Source organism: Saccostrea echinata, unplaced genomic scaffold (assembly GCF_033153115.1).
Source record: "Saccostrea echinata isolate AGI-Se365-2 ecotype Australia unplaced genomic scaffold, CSIRO_AGI_Sech_v1 ptg000045l, whole genome shotgun sequence".
Taxonomy (NCBI): Eukaryota; Metazoa; Mollusca; class Bivalvia; order Ostreida; family Ostreidae; genus Saccostrea; species Saccostrea echinata.
In genome coordinates this window covers 4289441-4307352 of record NW_026889794.1, presented here as the reverse complement: position 1 = coordinate 4307352, position 17912 = coordinate 4289441, and the positions used below count along the sequence as shown (strand labels likewise).

General features: G+C 34.5%; 2 protein-coding genes across 2 annotated transcripts; both read left to right on the top strand.

Annotated features, from left to right (window-relative positions):
• The first annotated feature begins 1167 nt into the window (after window positions 1-1167).
• Window positions 1168-2175, top strand: LOC133201802 (serine-enriched protein-like). The gene is made up of 2 exons (XM_061337609.1): window positions 1168-1246; window positions 1523-2175. The coding sequence occupies exons 1-2, from the start codon at window positions 1168-1170 to the stop codon at window positions 2173-2175; spliced, it is 732 nt and encodes a 243-aa protein (XP_061193593.1).
• A 3189-nt stretch (window positions 2176-5364) lies between these two features.
• LOC133201795 (PR domain zinc finger protein 4-like) lies at window positions 5365-15935 on the top strand. The gene is made up of 10 exons (XM_061337601.1): window positions 5365-5602; window positions 5792-5893; window positions 6022-7062; window positions 8761-8901; window positions 9497-9550; window positions 9992-10141; window positions 10512-10624; window positions 12221-12431; window positions 13059-13325; window positions 15301-15935. The coding sequence occupies exons 1-10, from the start codon at window positions 5455-5457 to the stop codon at window positions 15723-15725; spliced, it is 2652 nt and encodes an 883-aa protein (XP_061193585.1). The 5' UTR covers window positions 5365-5454; the 3' UTR covers window positions 15726-15935.
• Window positions 15936-17912: the final 1977 nt, after the last annotated feature.

Here is a 17912-nt window from a genome sequence, read left to right as displayed (position 1 = left end):
ATTTACGGCGGCACAGATTCATTTTTTTTTAAAATTTATTTTATTTTATTATTTATTAATCTATTTCATTTATTTTTATTATTTATTAATTTATTTCATTTTTGATTTCTTTCTTACTTGTTTATTTATTTTTACTTTCATTTCTTTTATTTCTCTGTGAATTATAACGGGGAAGGGGGTTGAAGGGGGATGTAGAGAAAGAATTCGAATACCAAAGGTTGATATTTTTATCTTGTCATCCAAAAGCTACATCTATACTTTTATAAATGTCTTTGAAATATTTTGTATGTTCGACAATCACTATAATTATAATTGTTGTATATATTATGGGGAAAGGTTTTTCTAAGTTGTAAGAACTTGTCACCAATTCCTTTTGTACTAATTATACAATAAAATATGTTCAAAACAAGCTATGCGTCTCCAGTAAATTTGAAATAAATAGATACATACTAATTGGGATTTTTGGTCTTGTACCTACACATGATAATTTAACAGTGCTAAGAAAAATGTTTCGTTAAAAAGCAATATAAATTTATAGTACACACATTTTGGTATTGTCATAAAATCAGATTACATGTAATGATCACATCATTCCATGAAAGACTGGTTTAATTAATTTATCAGAAGAAATTCTTTTAAAATGTACTTTCCACGTACAGTGCTGAACAAAATAATCAAATATTAATAACTGTCACACATCAAATTGAAATTAAAATAACATTAGAATTTAGTTTAAAAAAAAGTGTGTAAAAACATTCGACCAGTATGACCAACGTTAGGAAACGATATTTGTAATATCAATTTTTATTGAAATGTTCTAATTTTGTCTTAAATTGAAATATTGGACTATCTAAACTTTAATGAGGAGGAACGTCGAAACAATAATAAGTAAATAATTATTAAGTAATACTGGTAATTAACCAATTATCAATTAATTTTCGTGGCGGGTTAGCAGTCAGACTGTTGACACAGGTGTGACACTGTTCCACGGGTAACGGTAAACTGACCTTCGTCTCTAACTCAATGTCACGGTGTCGGACACTGACAATTAGTGAAGTATTGGACAACACTGAATATAAAACAGAAACTGTCCGGAAATAAGTAGCACTTCTAAAGTTTACTTCACACAATTCGATATATTTGATACAAACATTTTATCCAGTCAGAATGAATCTTTCAGAGTCCAAGATGCCTTTGGTGGAGAATGAAGACTTGAATAAGTCTGATTTCGGATACGACAACGAAGGTATATATGAATTCTCATATAACAGACTATAAAATTTTCTAAACAGCAAATCCATTTCAATTGTTCATATTTTTTATTCTTAATTTAATTTTTTATGACAAATTAAATATATATAGCAATAAAAAGGTTTTTAAATTTTAACATAATACAAGCTCAAGTTTTATAATTAATTGTAAGTTTTAAAAGTTTCCCCTTTTCTTATTCAATAGAGGCGCAGTGTTTTAAGATAGATATATTACCCCGTACATCTTTTGTAACATTAACTTTTTATTGTAGGCTGTTCTTCTGGTTATGAATCGGCTACAGAACAATCTAGTGCCGACACTGACAGAGAGTCCGATACATCAATCTCCGAATTCAACAATGACGAACTACCAGCTGCTGAACCGGAAGTGATGAAATACAGGAGTACTCAGGAACTCTGCAACACCCTCCAGTGCATCATCTCACTTCCGGACCTCTGTGACGTCATGTTCCTCGTCGGAGAAAAGCGTGTTCCAATTTACGGCATGAAAGCGATTTTAGCCACACGAAGCCGAGTTTTCTACAACCTCATCCTTGATGCTCAGCGACAATTACCTTCGTCTAAGAAGTCTAAAAAGAAGAGCAAAGAGAACTCAACTCCTTCCAACCATATTGTGATCGAAATCAGAAACTACCAGCCTGATGACTTCAGAGAACTCATTACTTTTGTCCATTGTGGGAAAGTCAACATTAATACTTCCAATGTAACAGGACTTTATTGTGGAGCATCAGAGTTTGATCTCACTGACTTAAAGATTGCCTGCCGAGACTTCACAACAAGGACCATCAGGAAGGGCAACGCGTCGGCCATCTTGAAATCAACGAAGTTCTATCTCGCTCATCACCGTGCTGCAGCAAAATTCATCGAAAAGATTCACGGATATCAGAGATCCATCAACGGATGAGACAGGGGAAATAGAGAACTGGAGAATCTTCGCCCAGAAGTTTCATTGTACCATACGTCATAGATCACTATGTTCCACTAAAATCTCATCTCCCATCCGTGCCGCGACCAAATCGAGGAAGAAGAGGAAAGAAGACGAGGAACACAGGAGGACGCCAATTGAGGAGTTTCGGAGGAAACAAAAGAGATTCTGATCTTGTTATTGATTGTTTTTATTGTGAACTGTATATTCCTTTGTGTATATGAAAATTGAAAAATGATAAATTAATTCAAAAAACGTACTTGTCTCTCATAATATTTCCATTTATTGCCAGCCGGTTGAAGCGTTCATTTGATTGGCCAGAGAAACCATAGAGTCTATCATGTTTTCATCTGAACTTGAAATAATCACGACAATGTTACTCTTTTGTAAGGAAAAAATGGAAAACATCAAATATTAGAAATGGGGTAAAGCTCCAATGGGTGACATTTTTGAGATCAAGCATGAGATCAAAAATCATAGTAGATTCCGAAATGTCACAAGTAATGCACATGTGAAAAAACTAAAGACCTGTCTCTTTAGGTGCAAAAGTTACGACCAACGTTAATTTTTTTTTTTGAAAAGTATGACAAACTTCAAGGTTAAGGTCATAAGGTCAAAATCATCATATATTGGAAAAGGTCTTGTCACAGGTAATGAACAAGTAAAATTGTAAAAATTTGAAAGATCTGTCTCTTCAGGTGCAAAATAAAACGGCCAGGGTTACAATTTTTGAAAACTAGGGCAAACTTTAAGATCAATGTCATTAGGTCTAAAATGATAGTACTCCTTGAAGGATGTTGTCACCGGAGGTGTAATATGAAAAATGAAAGTCAAACCTTCTCTGTTACTACCAATGTTATTTTAAAAGTAGGTCAAACTTCAAGGTCACGGGGTCAACAACTATGGAACATTCGGAAAGGTCTAGTCACAGGTAATGCAAATGTGAAATATGTAAGCTTTATCTTCTCTCATTCACAAGTTAGTAACAATGTTTTATTCAAAAAAAAAAAAAAAAAAAAAAAAAAAAAAAAGAATAAGTCAAACTTCAAGGCCACGGAAACAAAAAATTATGGTACATTCGGAAAGGTCTAGCTACAGGTAATGCAAATGTGAAATATGAAAATCTATCTTCTCTTATCCAAAAGTTATTTTAAAAAAATGTCAAATTAAAAAAAATAGTCAAAATTCAAGGTCAAGGTCATGGGGTCAAAAATTATAGTACACTCAATTAGGTTTTGTCACATGTGAAATACAAAAGCCCTATCCTCTCATTCAAAAGTTATGAATTTTGTGAAAAACAGACAGATAGGCGGACTGACAGAGGGACAAACAGGCATTCGAATGCGATTAAATGTCCTCGCACTTTCGTGAAAGCGGGAAGCAAAAAATAAGAATTGCGTTCACAGAGTTTCAGTGGTACAATGTTACCCCCTCTCCCTTTGCAGAAACACATACAAACACCAAGAGATTTGGAAGCACTTTTTCCTAGCTTAGATTTATGCAAGGTCTTTTTTCATTTCAGTTTCAAAAGTCCTGGGCAAAACTGGTGTTTTGTAGTAAAAGTTCTCCATAGTGAGACTTCCCCTGAAAGACTGGATATATGGTGAATCTTCCAACAGGAAGTGAGCCTCTCCAGGGAAAGTCTGCAATTTTATATATTAATAATTCTTTTGGGGGAAGACTCGCTACATGTATATAGTCACCCTACCCCCACCACCCTCCTTTCCATGTATAACAAGGCTTCTCCCTCCGCTATAGTTTCCAGAATGCTAGTATAGTCATCTTCGATCTTATGATTATGAAAACAGTTTGTTGTTCTTTCAATCTTCGGAAATCACCTTAGAAAGGTAACAACAATTGATTACAGTCAAATATGATGTTATTTTTTCTGTAGGATTTTTTTTCAATTACATATATATCTAAAGCTGAAAGAATTACTGGCATGCTCGGATCTAAAAAGGGCGTTTGGTTCGGGAGAGGGATCCTGACCCCTTAATTCCCAATTCCCAAGATTTTCAATGTTATTGAATTTCTGTGGTAAAGCAACCCCCCCCCCCCCAAATGAGTTTGGACCCCTTCGTAAACACGGACCCCTCGGAAATGGATAAGGAGAGTCATATGTTAGAAGGAAATTGGTTTAGGAAAGGGATTTGTCGTATCCTCACCAATCCACTCCCCATATCCCTAAACACGAAATAGCTTTTCAGGTTTGGACAGGATGTCCCCCCCCCCCTTTTTTTTTTGCTTCTCAAGCTGTTTCCAAGTCTGATATTTTCTGAGTTAGTAAGGACCTCGACTCCCCCCCCCCCCCCCTTCGGGAAAAATTCCTGCACCCACGTAATTTAGTAAATTATGTCAGCTAAATTTTAACCCACCCCCTTTTCAAAGCATGGTCGTAGGAACCGGGGGGCACGGGGTGCGTGCCCCCCCCCCCCCCGCCCCCAATAATTTTGCCGATATATAGAACACTATAGAAAACATAGCTGCTATATGCTTGTGCCCCCTCAATATTAATGTCTGATGGCCTTTTTTTTTTTTTTTTTTTTTTTTGCTTGTCAAGGAATTTTGGTAGTTCATAGTCCCCCCCCCCCCCAACTGAAAATGTATGGTTGTGCCCCGTCAAAGTGAAATTGCTTCCTACGGGTTGGGAAAGACTTCAGATGTGATTATATTAGATTAATTTCATTTCGATGAAAATCTGTTTTTTTTAGATATATATTTTTAATAATTCTCTTCTTTTGTGTCATTCTATTGTACATTATTCTAATGCAATCGGAAAAGACAGGGGTGGGATGGGGGTAACCATATAATTTTGAGTAGAATTTATTTATTTATTTATTATAATTTAATTTAATTTAATTTAATTATTTAATTTAATTTAATTTAATTTAATTTAATTTAATTTAATTTAATTTTATTTTATTTTATTTTATTTTATTTTATTTTATTTTATTTTATTTTATTTTATTTTATTTTTTTGGCGTGCGCGTAAAACATTCCGGAAATGCGCTTTCCCATTATTTTCACTCAACTTTTACCGTTCGCTAAATACTTCCTCTAGGAAAAGCTAAACAATTTTTTTTCTACATATATTTCTAACAGATATTCATAAAGCAGAGGATTTTGAAGTTGTTATGTTGCCATTTGTGTAAAATGTAATTGAACTGTGTTCTTGATAATCATTTTTAAGTACAATGATTTGGCGTGTTGTAAGAAAACTGAATTTTCCAAGTTAAATAACTCGAAAAACACGAGGATATGACTACAGCGGAATCCAACGACTCGATGACGGACACATTGTCGGCTATCAATATTGACCAGTTAACCAGTGCAGCCATGGGGGCGTTCGGGCAGAGTGTAGTTGGACTGTACGGACAAAATGAACCAGCCTCCACACATACCACAGGTTCAAAATTTCTCTGATTTGTTCAATATTTAACAGTTGAGTACTAATAACTAAACTTTCCTACTTTTAAACAAACACCTGATTAAAATACTCTTTAATTTGAATATATAAAATATATAAATAATAAAATAATTCAAAGTAAAAGGGATTGAAGTATGGACACCCATATCTTGATATATTTTTTTTTAGTCGTTCCAGTTCCTTCGTCGTCAACAGTTATGACAAGTTTATCTCAAACTGTTCCACTAATGGTCTCTATAGGAATGGGAGATAAACAAAACAGTACACAGGGTAAAAAAAATTACTTTTGAAACATACAATGTAGTATTTTGAAAGATGTTTTCTTAGCGCCTATAGCCTTTGGTAACACATTATGTGAACACTAAGAACTCATGACTTTGATATATAATACCTTGCAGGAACATTGCCACCACTGAAGTCATTGATTCGACACACAGGACTGCAATCAATTCGTCAGCTTCTTTCCCCCATCACACCACCAAGTGCTACCTCATCTATTGTGAGTACATCTGAACAATCCCATAATTCAACGATAGAGGGGAACAGCATCAAAGCAATCCAAGAAGTCATACCTGTTGATAAGTCTGTCCTTTCAGGAGTGTTTCCCCCAGACTCTTCTTCTACAGCAAACTGTCACCAGACAAGTGCCCTGTTATCACAGCTGGCAACCCTAGCTCAGGGAAATGCCCAGGCCAACCAACTAGAGGTGTCAGGCATAGAAAATGCTGATCAGTTGGAGGGTATTGATGGCAGTTTTTTGCAAAATCCAAATTCTAATACTGATGCACAGATAGCTGGTCTTCAGAGTATGATAAATCTAATCCTGACTAATCCGTCCTTACAAAACAGTGCAACATGTCAGGCACTTTTAAACATTCTTAACCAGTCATCTGGTGAAACTACAGCAAATTCGGACATTATTCCAGTCTCGCAAAGTGTTGACATTTGTCATTTATTGAACAGTGATGGCTCTGTCCAACCAGTTCCATCAAGTAATGTGTCTCTACCAGCAATTCCATCCATCACACAGTCAGCTGGATCTACCATTGCTCTGGCCTCAATTGTACCCAGTATTCCAGTGTGCATTCCGTCCTCTCTTTCAGTAATCTCATCATCTTCATCCAACCAATCAACTTCAGCCCCATCATCTATTGTCACGGAGACATCACATTCTCAGCCAATTGATGCCTCACAGGTGACCTACCTAAGACAGCTAATCAACAACCAAGTTTCTTATGCTGATACAGCAACCCTGGGACAAACAGCCAATCAAATGATCTCTGTTAAACAAGATCCCTCCCTGGGCTCAATTCAAAACCCTGCCCAGTCACTGCTGATCAGTGGGGATCAGTTGGAGCAGTTCTATGCAGTCACTACATCTTCTGACACTATGGCAGTGGAGGGCCTACTGCAGTCAACCTCTAATACACAAGTGGCAGGTTTGTTTCACTGTATTCTTTTTTTACAGTACTTGTACATTCTGTATGTGCTAGTACTTTTAAAGTTTGGCATTAAAATATAAATGATGTACTATTTAGCACTATGTTGATTAAGTTCTAAATCTTTTGTATTTTTCATGTATAATACTGTGATAAAGTAATATTTTAGTGGTAGTTATGAATTAGAACACTAACAGGGATCGACATTAACGGTTGTCCGATTGCCCGGGACAAGTAAATTCTCAGTTCGGGCAAGTGAAATCATCGACATACTTGTCCGATCGGGCAAGTGAATTTTTCTCACACAAATGTACATATTTATTTAGTTTACATTAATTTATAGATAAAACAATAAATTGAGCACTTGATTTCTGCAACGCACCTGACTGACAATGTTTTGCATTCGAAATTCCTTGGTAGCATTTCTGGATTATACCGTTCATTTAAAAATCGAGTTCGTTGTTTTCTTTCATAGGAAATACGCTCTACGAGTAACAACATTTTGTTAAACTTCTTTTTAGGAAATTAGATTAATCACGCACAGAATATAAGTACAGTGTAACACGTTGTATCCTGATCAAGGTAAGATGTATGTTCCGTAGCAACTATCTTCCTTAAGCGTTGCTTCACAGTTATCGCTGAAAATCACGAATCACAAAATGATCCTACCGCAAATAATTTTCAAAAATATGAATTTTTAAAAAAGGAAACGGAGGGTTATTGCTGAATGGCAGTGTGAGTTAACAGGTTAAATTTACAAGTACAGCGATATACATTTATGTACAAATACAGGATCGAAATTTTTTCAGGTACCCGGTAGCTCAACTTGCCAAATTGACAGTAGTGTATATCGTCACATTTTTTCTTTTCATAACGCTTGCAGTAATTAATAATTTTCGTCTTAAGTTCCATCCTAATTTTGGGCAACCAAGTTTTGCATTCGGACAAGTCAAAGTTTGAGATCACTTGCCCGAAGGGCAAGTGAATCTGAAAGTTAATGTCTATCCCTGACTAAAGATCGCATTAAAGGTGTCAAAATATAAATCTTGCCAAAAGAAGAACACATTCAGTCTAAAATTTCTGTGTGTTTGCACCCATTTTAAATTACTCGTTACAAGAAATAAGGATTTTTAAGATTTATAAAGAATTGTGAATATGTATAAAATTTACCGGTATGAATAATTCCAATGGTTTTACTTCTTTATTTTTATTTCTTAATTGAAGAAACTTGATCCAAGATATTTAATCCAAATTTCATGCAACTAATTAATTTCAAAATTTTAAAAGTGAATGCTACATTTAAAGACATTGAAGTTTTAAATTGCAATCTGCCTGAGTAGCAGACATAACCAGTTTTATTTTATTATCTTTTGTTGTTGCTTCCTTAATTTTATATCACAAAAATTACATGTACAATAAAACTCACTTATAAGGAGCTTGGGTATAAGGAAATCTCTGTAAAAAGGAAGTTATATCATTTCTTATCCCTCATGTCATAACTGTCTCTATATATGAATACAGAGAAATTTGGTTTAAAATATGGGTTAGAACTAAAAATTTATGTCTCAAGGATTCTATTATAAACAATTTTTACTGAATGTCATTCTTCATTAAATGTATTCATCAAATAACTATGGTGCAATATTTGGCTAGACATCATCAGATTGCAGATTTTGGAGTGTGGTTTTTTTTTTTCAGTGGCTACGATGAACTACCAGGACTACGCTGCCATTCAGAATAGTCTTACTAACTACCTCCAGTCCTCCGCGGATACGGATGATGTCACACTTCCGTCCAACCTCACCATAGAAAACATCAACGCAGCTATACAGTCTGAAGGTAGCCACAAAGGCTGTGTGACCTTTATAATTATTAGGTGTTCATTCTCAATGAAAAAAATTTACATGTATAAGATAGGTGATGTTAAGATATATGTACATTATGATGTACGTAAATGATCATTATTGTATATAAATTAACCATAGGTAGCTCTTCAGTGCAAAGTGCAAGCACTGAAGAATGTGAATGGAAGACAAGTCATTTTATCTTAACATGCATTAAAGTTTTACTGTATACAGGGTTATTTTCGCCCCATATTATTTTTGCCCTTTCACACTTGCAAACAACTTTGCCCCGTTTTAAATTCGCCCAGTTGCAGTTCTGTTTAAGAGATTATACTGTGTTCTTTGAATTCGCCCTGTTTTAAATTCGCCCACCTCTGAGAAGGGCGAAAGGGGCGAAAATAAAACGGGAGCGAAAATTTCCCTGTAAACAGTATCTTGCACAGATGTTCATGAACTTACTCAAACTAAGATATACATTATACTTGTACCTGTGAGTACACTGTAGATCAGCATGTGTCCATTGATTAATGTTAATTATACATGTACATACATGTATGTATGGATGCTCAATTGCCATTTCATTATTTCAGATCCAAAAGTTAAGAAAACCCCATCAACTCAAGCTGTAGACTTTTCAGTAGACTGTAAGTTTGAATAATTTTGAAACATTTCAAACAGGTACCTTAGTATTCTCCAAATTCATTAATGTGTTGTTGGCAACAGTAATGGGTTTTATTGATCAGTTATTTATTTATCAGATAGTTTAGATGACTTAGATATAGACCTCTTATAGAAATAATCGAAATGCACTGCCCAGTATGCATTACTCTTACTTACAACCTATATTGCCCCCATTGACTCTATAGAAAAGTTAGTTGTGGATATACATATACCATGATATAATTTACACTACACCACAAAACAGTCAAAATTGTATGGTATATCTTTTACTTATTAAACATCTAGGTTATTAGCTACATCATTGATGTGCGGTAGCAACTGTTACATGTATGTCTAACCGACTGTATTAACTCTTTCCTACTCTTGTCACACCATGTGTAATAACTAGATTTGCTCTGTTTTAGATTGTGTTACCTGTGACAGTTCTAAGTGCACCTGCCTGAGTCCCGTTCAGTATACCCACATTACAGACAAAGTCATCCCCTCCAGGGCTCGTCTGTCTATGCCAAGCTGTCTGGAAATCAGGCTCTCAAAGTCTTCTATGTCCTCACAGAGTAAAGTCTTAACATTTTTCAAGATGAATTAAATGAAAAATATTTTTTAAGATGATTTAAACAAAAAAAAATATTTTATGAGATGGATCACTGTTCGTTATCTTCAACTTTTTCCTTTCAATATCTACTCATGTTAGACAATTATGGTAGCTCTTGGACACAGTCATTCAGCATTCTTATTATAATAAGATTTAATGTGATTAAAATCACCATACTGAGTATATGTATAGTAAAGAAATCTTGTCCTTTGAAAAAAGAACCTATGTCTGTGTGCTAGAATAAACACAAAACTTGAACACTTAGAAAAATGATTGTACTGGTAGTTTCCTATTTTTATAAATATTACAAAGTTGTTACTTGTTGGTTTCAGCTCCTGAAGGTGTCTATGCACTGAAAGGTTTGGGGGCACATACAAAGTTTGGACCACTGATTGGGAAAGATATAACAACATTAGAAACAGAAGGATCATTCCCAGAGTGGAGAGTAAGCCAGGTTTTATGCCCCGCCATGAATATGGCCGGGGCATATAGTGTTTGTCATGTCCTTCTTCTGTCCTTCCATCCTTCCATCTGTCTTTCCGTCACGCTTATTGTTTAGCTCTGTTCAAAGCTAGGTTTCAAAGAAACTATCCAAGATATTTTTATCAAACTTCATATGTTGAGAGATGTTGATGAGAGCTATGCAACTGCATCAACATTTTTTGACCTTGACTTTTCCTTTGACCTTGACCTCACTTTTCTTAAATTAGTGTTTAGCTCAATTTTAAAGATTCCATTCAATACAGTGTTATCAAACTTCATATGTTGATACATATTGATGAGAGAGCTATTCAACTGCATCAACATTTTTTGACCTTGACCTCACTTTTCTTAAATTAGTGTCAAACTTCATATGCTGATACATACTGATGTAAGCTATTCAACTGCATCAATATTTTTTGACCTTGACCTTTCCTTTGACCTTGACCTCACTTTTCTTTATGTGTGTTTACTAAGTTTTAAAGAAACCATTCATGATATTTTTATCAAACTTTATATGTTAATACATACTGATGTAACCTTTTCAATTGCATCAACATTTTTTGACCTTGACCTTTCCTTTGACCTTAACTTCATTTATATTAAATTAGTGTTTAGCTCAGTTTTAAATAAACCATTCAAAATTTTTTTATCAAACTTAAATATGCTGATACATATTTGTGAGAAGTATTCAATTGCTTCTAAAACATTTGACCTTGAACTTTCTTGTGACCTTGACCTCACTTTTCTTAGATTTGCATTTTGCTTAATTTTAAAGAAACCATTTAAGATATATTTGTGTAAGTTTATGCACTTATACATAATTTGGTGAGAACTTATCATCTATATCCAACTTTTTAGATTTCAATTTCAATTTTAAAGAAACTATTCAAGATATTCTCATCAAATTTCATACACTAATACAAATTTTCATGTTGCATTACTAATATACCCTCTGCGGGGCATTCATGTCCTATGGACATATTTCTAGTATTAATTAGGGTCCAGCATGAAAGTGTGGGTGCCCTATAATAATCCCTATGTTTGTCCATCCACCCATCTTCGTTGTGTCAACACTTTTATGTGACACAATAACACAAGTATCTTTTAACTTTATGCAATGTATTTGCAACACAGATGAGTAATGGCTAAAGGTAGACACCTTATTTTTTCAGATGCTGTGTAAATGAAATTTTGAATTGGCAGATATACACACCTTGGTGATGCAATCTTGAATAACATTTATGTTTGGACTATTTGACTACATGTACTATACTAATAAGGTCAATTTATGGATTTTGACTTTGGGCTAAGTTGTTTCATTATCGTGGGACATGGAATTTAATGTGGATTTGTCTAATTTTCAAAATACACACCTATGCTTGTGAATATTTATTAGCTCATCTGAACAAAAGTTCTTATTTAAATCACTTCATCTTATGTCTTTAAGGATCAGATGACTTTTAAACTTCATATATTCAGTATATGGATGATGACACATTCACAGTTTATTTACTGGGTAGTATCCCAACAATATTAGCTGAATTGGATTTACTTTCAGGTAATGGCAGAAAATGATTGTCACTATATTACAACTGAGGATGAAGAACTTAGTAATTGGTTGAGATTCATACGCCCTGCTCAGAACATCGTGGAGCAGAACTTGATCGTACATCAGGTGGGAAGGTCGTTGTTCTTCTTTGCCAAAAGAGACATCAGAGAAGGGGAAGAACTCTTGTACTGGTTCTCCAAGGAGTATGCTGTGATTTGTGGTAAATGTTTAGAAACTTAAAAAGTACACAGTTACATGTATATACCTGATAAAGAATATAATTACTTCATAAATGTGTCATTCTAATAACCATTTCATAATGTGAAATACTGGTATCATATTTTTTGAGTGCATGTACTCTATTTAAAAATTTTGCTCATAACTCCTTAATAAAACTTGCATTTCATTTGTCAGATCATCATCAGTGCAGAATATGATGACACAATGGTAAATTAGGTTGAGAAAAAATTGAAATTAGTAGTAAATGAGGGCAAATATAAGTTTTTAGAATTGATATTTGTATGTGTATAAGCATTAAATATTCATTTTTTTGAATTTCACTTTGTCATAAATCACACAAGGTGATGTGTACATACAAATTTTCATCAGTATACATTGAAAAATTTGTAAACAGACCTTGTACATTTTATAATGCAGTGCATTGCTAAAAATGATCATTCAGTGCATAAAGAATCTCCAAAATGAATAAATTAATCCATATATATCCTGATGTACATGTATAAGAACAATTTTTTTTCCTAAAAATAATGGTGTAATCTCGAAGTAATATTTCTAAATATATAATTAGTATAGGTACATTAACATATTTCTGTTTGATCTCTCACAGGTTTCTCACTGATTCCCAAACCAGGAAGTGTCAACGAGTGCCCAGTCTGCGCCAGAATGTTCCGTAAAAAGCAGGGTCTGAGGCAGCATCTTGCAGACATACACAAGGAAGCCCTCTGTAATCCAGTGGATGATAATGATCCTTTCTGTCTGAAATCCAAATCCAGGAAACAAAAATCCGATCCCTTAGAACTCATCACTTGTCCATTTTGTAAGAAAGTGCTGGCCAGTAACAGTAATCTCAAAAAACACTTAGCAGTCCACAAAGGTAAGGCTATAAATTTCCATGTTATACAATGTATTCTGTAAACCAACCATTATTAGCATTAATTTGTATGCATGATACATCAGTATGAAATCCACACAAGACTAATAATTTTTGCAACTGATGAAACATTCTATGTAAATATGCAATTGAATATTAAATGGTTCATGACTTCCCTTCGTAGCAAAACTCATTATTTGCAGAGAGCAGTTACAATTACCTGATTCAATAATTTCCCATGTTTATGATCTGCTATACTTCTGTATTTTGTAAAACGGAGTTTCTTATAGTGTGTTAGAAAATTGTAAGCACTCAGGTTAATACAGAGTTATTTCCCTTTTTAACTGAAATACATATTGGAATTCTACGAGAACATTTTTAGCTCACCTGAGCCGAAGGCTCAAGTGAGCTTTTCTGATCAAAATTTGTCCGTTGTCTGTCGTCGTCGTCGGCGTTGTTGTCGTTGTTGTTGTAAACTTTTCACAATTTCATCTTCTTCTCCAGAACTACTGGGCCAATTTCAACCAAACTTGGCACAGAGTATCCTTGGGTGAAGGGGATTCAAGTTTGTTCAAATGAAGGGCCACGCCTTCTTCCAAGGGGAGATAATCATGAATTCATGAAAAATTAATGGCATCATTTAAAAATCTTCTTCTCAAGAACCACTGTGCTTGAAAATATGAAACTTATATGGAAGCATCCTCAGGTAGTGTAGATTCAAGTTTGTTCAAATCATGACCCCTGGGGGTAGGGTGGGGCCACAATGAGCGATCAAAGTTTTACATAGGAATATATAGGAAAATTCTTTAAAAAGAACAGCAAAGCCATGATTGGTTATATTTATGTAGTAGCATCCTCATGTAGTGTAGATTCAAGTTTGTTCAAATCATGACCCCCGGGGGTAGGGTGGGGCCACAATGGGCGATCAAAGTTTTACATAGGAATATATAGGAAAATTCTTTAAAAATCTTCTTCTCAAGAACAGCAAAGCCATGAATGGTTATATTTATATGGAAGCATGCTCAGGTAGTGTAGATTCAAGTTTGTTCCAATCATGACCCCCGGGGGTAGGGTGGAGCCACAATGGGCGATCCAAGTTTTAAATAAGAATACATAGGAAAAATCTGTAAAAATCTTCTTCACAAGAACAACAAAGCCATGATTGGTCATATTTACATGGAAGCATCCTCAAGTAGTGCAGGTTCAAGTTTGTTCCAATCATGACCCTGGGGGTAAGGTGGGGCCTTAGGAAAAATTTGTAAAAATCTTTTTCTCAAGAACAGCAAAGCCATGATTGTTTTTTTTTTATGGGTGCATTCTCAGGTAGTGTAGATTCAAGTTTGTTTAAATCATGACCTCCCAGGGGTAGGGTGGGGCCACAATGGGCAATCAAAGTTTTACATAGGAATACATAGGAAAAAGCAAGCCTTTTAAAATCTTCTTCTGAAGAACAGCAAAGCAATAATTAGTCATATTTAAATGCAAGCATCCTCAGGTAATGTAGATTCAAATTTTGTTCAAATCATGAACCCCCAGGAGAATAGAGGGGCCATAACAGGGGATCATAGTTATACAAAAGAATATAAATGATATATCAATAAAAATTGTCTTCCTAAGAACAGCATAGCCATTATTTGTCATATTAATTCAAAAGCATCCCTTTGAAGTATAGATTCAAGTTCAAAATAACCCCCCCCCCCTCCCCCCTCAAACCACTTTTATAACAAAACTTTTCAAGACTGAACTGATTTCTGCTTTTTCCTAGGCAGAGTGCTCAGGTGAGCGATGTGGCCCCTGGGCCTCTTGTTTCATTACTTGTATGTAGTTGAGACATAATACTTAATTCAATCAATAAAACAATCATGCACTATGTAAAGTATGTAGAAAAAAAAGAAGAGATTTCTCAGTTTGATAGGCTGAAGCGTATACTTTTGTGTATTTTATAGAAGCAGGTTTGAAATTATGTATCTTTTTTCAGGTGAAAGAAATTTTCAATGTGAATTGTGTCATAAATCTTTTCGACAAAAGGCACATTTGGAGTCTCACATGGGAATTCATAAAGTGGAAAAACTCAGGTGCACATTTTGTGAAAGAACGTTCAACCGGGACACAGATCGAAAACTCCATGAGAAAATCCATACGAAATCTGGTCTTTTTCAGTGTGAGTCCTGCGAAAAGACCTTTACTAAAAAGCAAAACTACAAAAGACACATTCTTATTCACACTGGACAGAAGAACTTTCACTGTGAGTTATGTGACAAAAACTACTACACAAAATACCATTTACAGCGGCATAAAGCTAAATGTCGCGGGGTTGACAAGTATCCAATGTACTTACAGATGGAGGAAAGTGTTTATAATCAGAACGAAATACTAGGAGTAGAGAACAAAAGCACTCTATAGCTAGAATCATTTTGAAATCTTTAAGCTACGCGTCAATGTCCTTTTATACATCCAATGCAATCTTCATTTACCAAGTGTTTCACTCCCAAACCCTTGGGTTTGTGGGGAGTCCAGCAAATCAGAAACACTTGGTAGCATAGATGATTCAGAGCAAATGTTGAGTATTGTAGCATTTGAGGAATTTTAGACATATGAAGTAATGCATAGAAAAAAGAGGAAATAGAATAAGCACATATTATTCTGTTTTGTATAAACTTTTTTATGCCCCGCCATGAATATGGCCGGGGCATATAGTGTTTGTCATGTCCGTCTTCCGTCCTTCCGTCCTTCTGTCCTTCCGTCCTTCCGTCTGTCCTTCCGTCACACTTTGCGTTTAGCTCTGTTCAAAGCTCAGTTTCAAAGAAACTATCCAAGATATTTTTATCAAACTTCATATGCTGATAGATATTGATGAGGAATATGCAACTGCATCAACATTTTTTGACCTTGACCTTTCCTTTGACCTTGACCTCACTTTTCTTAAATTAGTGTTTAGCTCAGTTTTAAAGATACCATTCAAGATAGTGTTATCAAACTTCATATGTTGATACATACTGATGTAAGCTATTCAATTGCATCAACATTTTTTTGATCTTGACCTTTATTTTGACCTTGACCTCACTTTTCTTAAATTAATGTTTAGCTCTGTTTTAATGAAACCATTCAAGATATTTTTAACAAACTTCATATGCTGATACATACTGATGAGAGCTATTCAACTGCATCAATATTTTTTACCTTGACCTTTCCTTTGACCTTGACCTCACTTTTCTTAAATAAGTTTTTAGCTCAGTATTAAAGATACCATTCAAGATAGTGTTATCAAACTTCATATGCTGATACATACTGATGAGAGCTATTCAACTGCATCAACATTTTTTGACCTTGACCTTTCCTTTGACCTTGACCTCACTTTTCTTAAATTAGTGTCAAACTTCTTATGCTGATACATACTGATGAGAGCTATTCAACTGCATCAATATTTTTTACCTTGACCTTTCCTTTGACCTTGACCTCACTTTTCTTAAATAAGTTTTTAGCTCAGTATTAAAGATACCATTCAAGATAGTGTTATCAAACTTCATATGCTGATACATACTGATGAGAGCTATTCAACTGCATCAACATTTTTTGACCTTGACCTTTCCTTTGACCTTGACCTCACTTTTCTTAAATTAGTGTCAAACTTCATATGCTGATACATACTGATGAGAGCTATTCAATTGCATCAATATTTTTTGACATTGACCTTTCCTTTGACCTTGACCTCACTTTTCTTAAATTAATGTTTAGCTCAGTTTTAAAGAAACCATTCATAATATTTTCATCAAACTTCATATGCTAATACATACTGATGTAACCTTTTCAACTGCATCAACATTTTTTGACCTTGACCTTTCCTTTGACCTTGACCTCACTTTTCTTAAATTAGTGTCAAACTTCATATGCTGATACATACTGATGTAAGCTATTCAACTGCATCAATATTTTTTGACCTTGACCTTTCCTTTGACCTTGACCTCACTTTTCTTAAATTAGTGTTTAGCTCAGTTTTAAAGAAACCATTCATAATATTTTCATCAAACTTCATATGCTAATACATACTGATGTAACCTTTTCAACTACATCAACATTTTTTGATCTTGACCTTTCCTTTGATCTTGACCTCACTTTTCTTAAATTAGTTTCTGAATCAAACGTCATATGCTGATACATACTGATGTAAGCTATTCAACTGCAGCAATATTTTTTGACCTTGACCTTTCCTTTGACCTTGACCTCACTTTTCTCAATTTGTGTTAAAATGTTGCATTACTAATATACCCTTGGCGGGGCATTCATGTCCTATGGACATATTTCTAGTTTCAGGTTATTTTTTGCAAAAAATAATGTTATACTAGTATTAACTTTAAACTTTACAAGAAAAGAAGGCTTCTATGCTTCAGTATTTTATTTAATTTGTTTAAAGTGCTGTTTTTTATAGTTATTTTATAACCTTTTATAAAGTGTTGTTTTCTAAAATAAGTATTGTTGTTTGTTGAACATAAACCCTAGCTAGTGTATGCTTAATTATCTTTCTTGTCTGCAACTTCTTAGCACATCTGGGCCAAAGGCTCAAGTAAGCTTTTCTAATCAAAAATTTTCTTA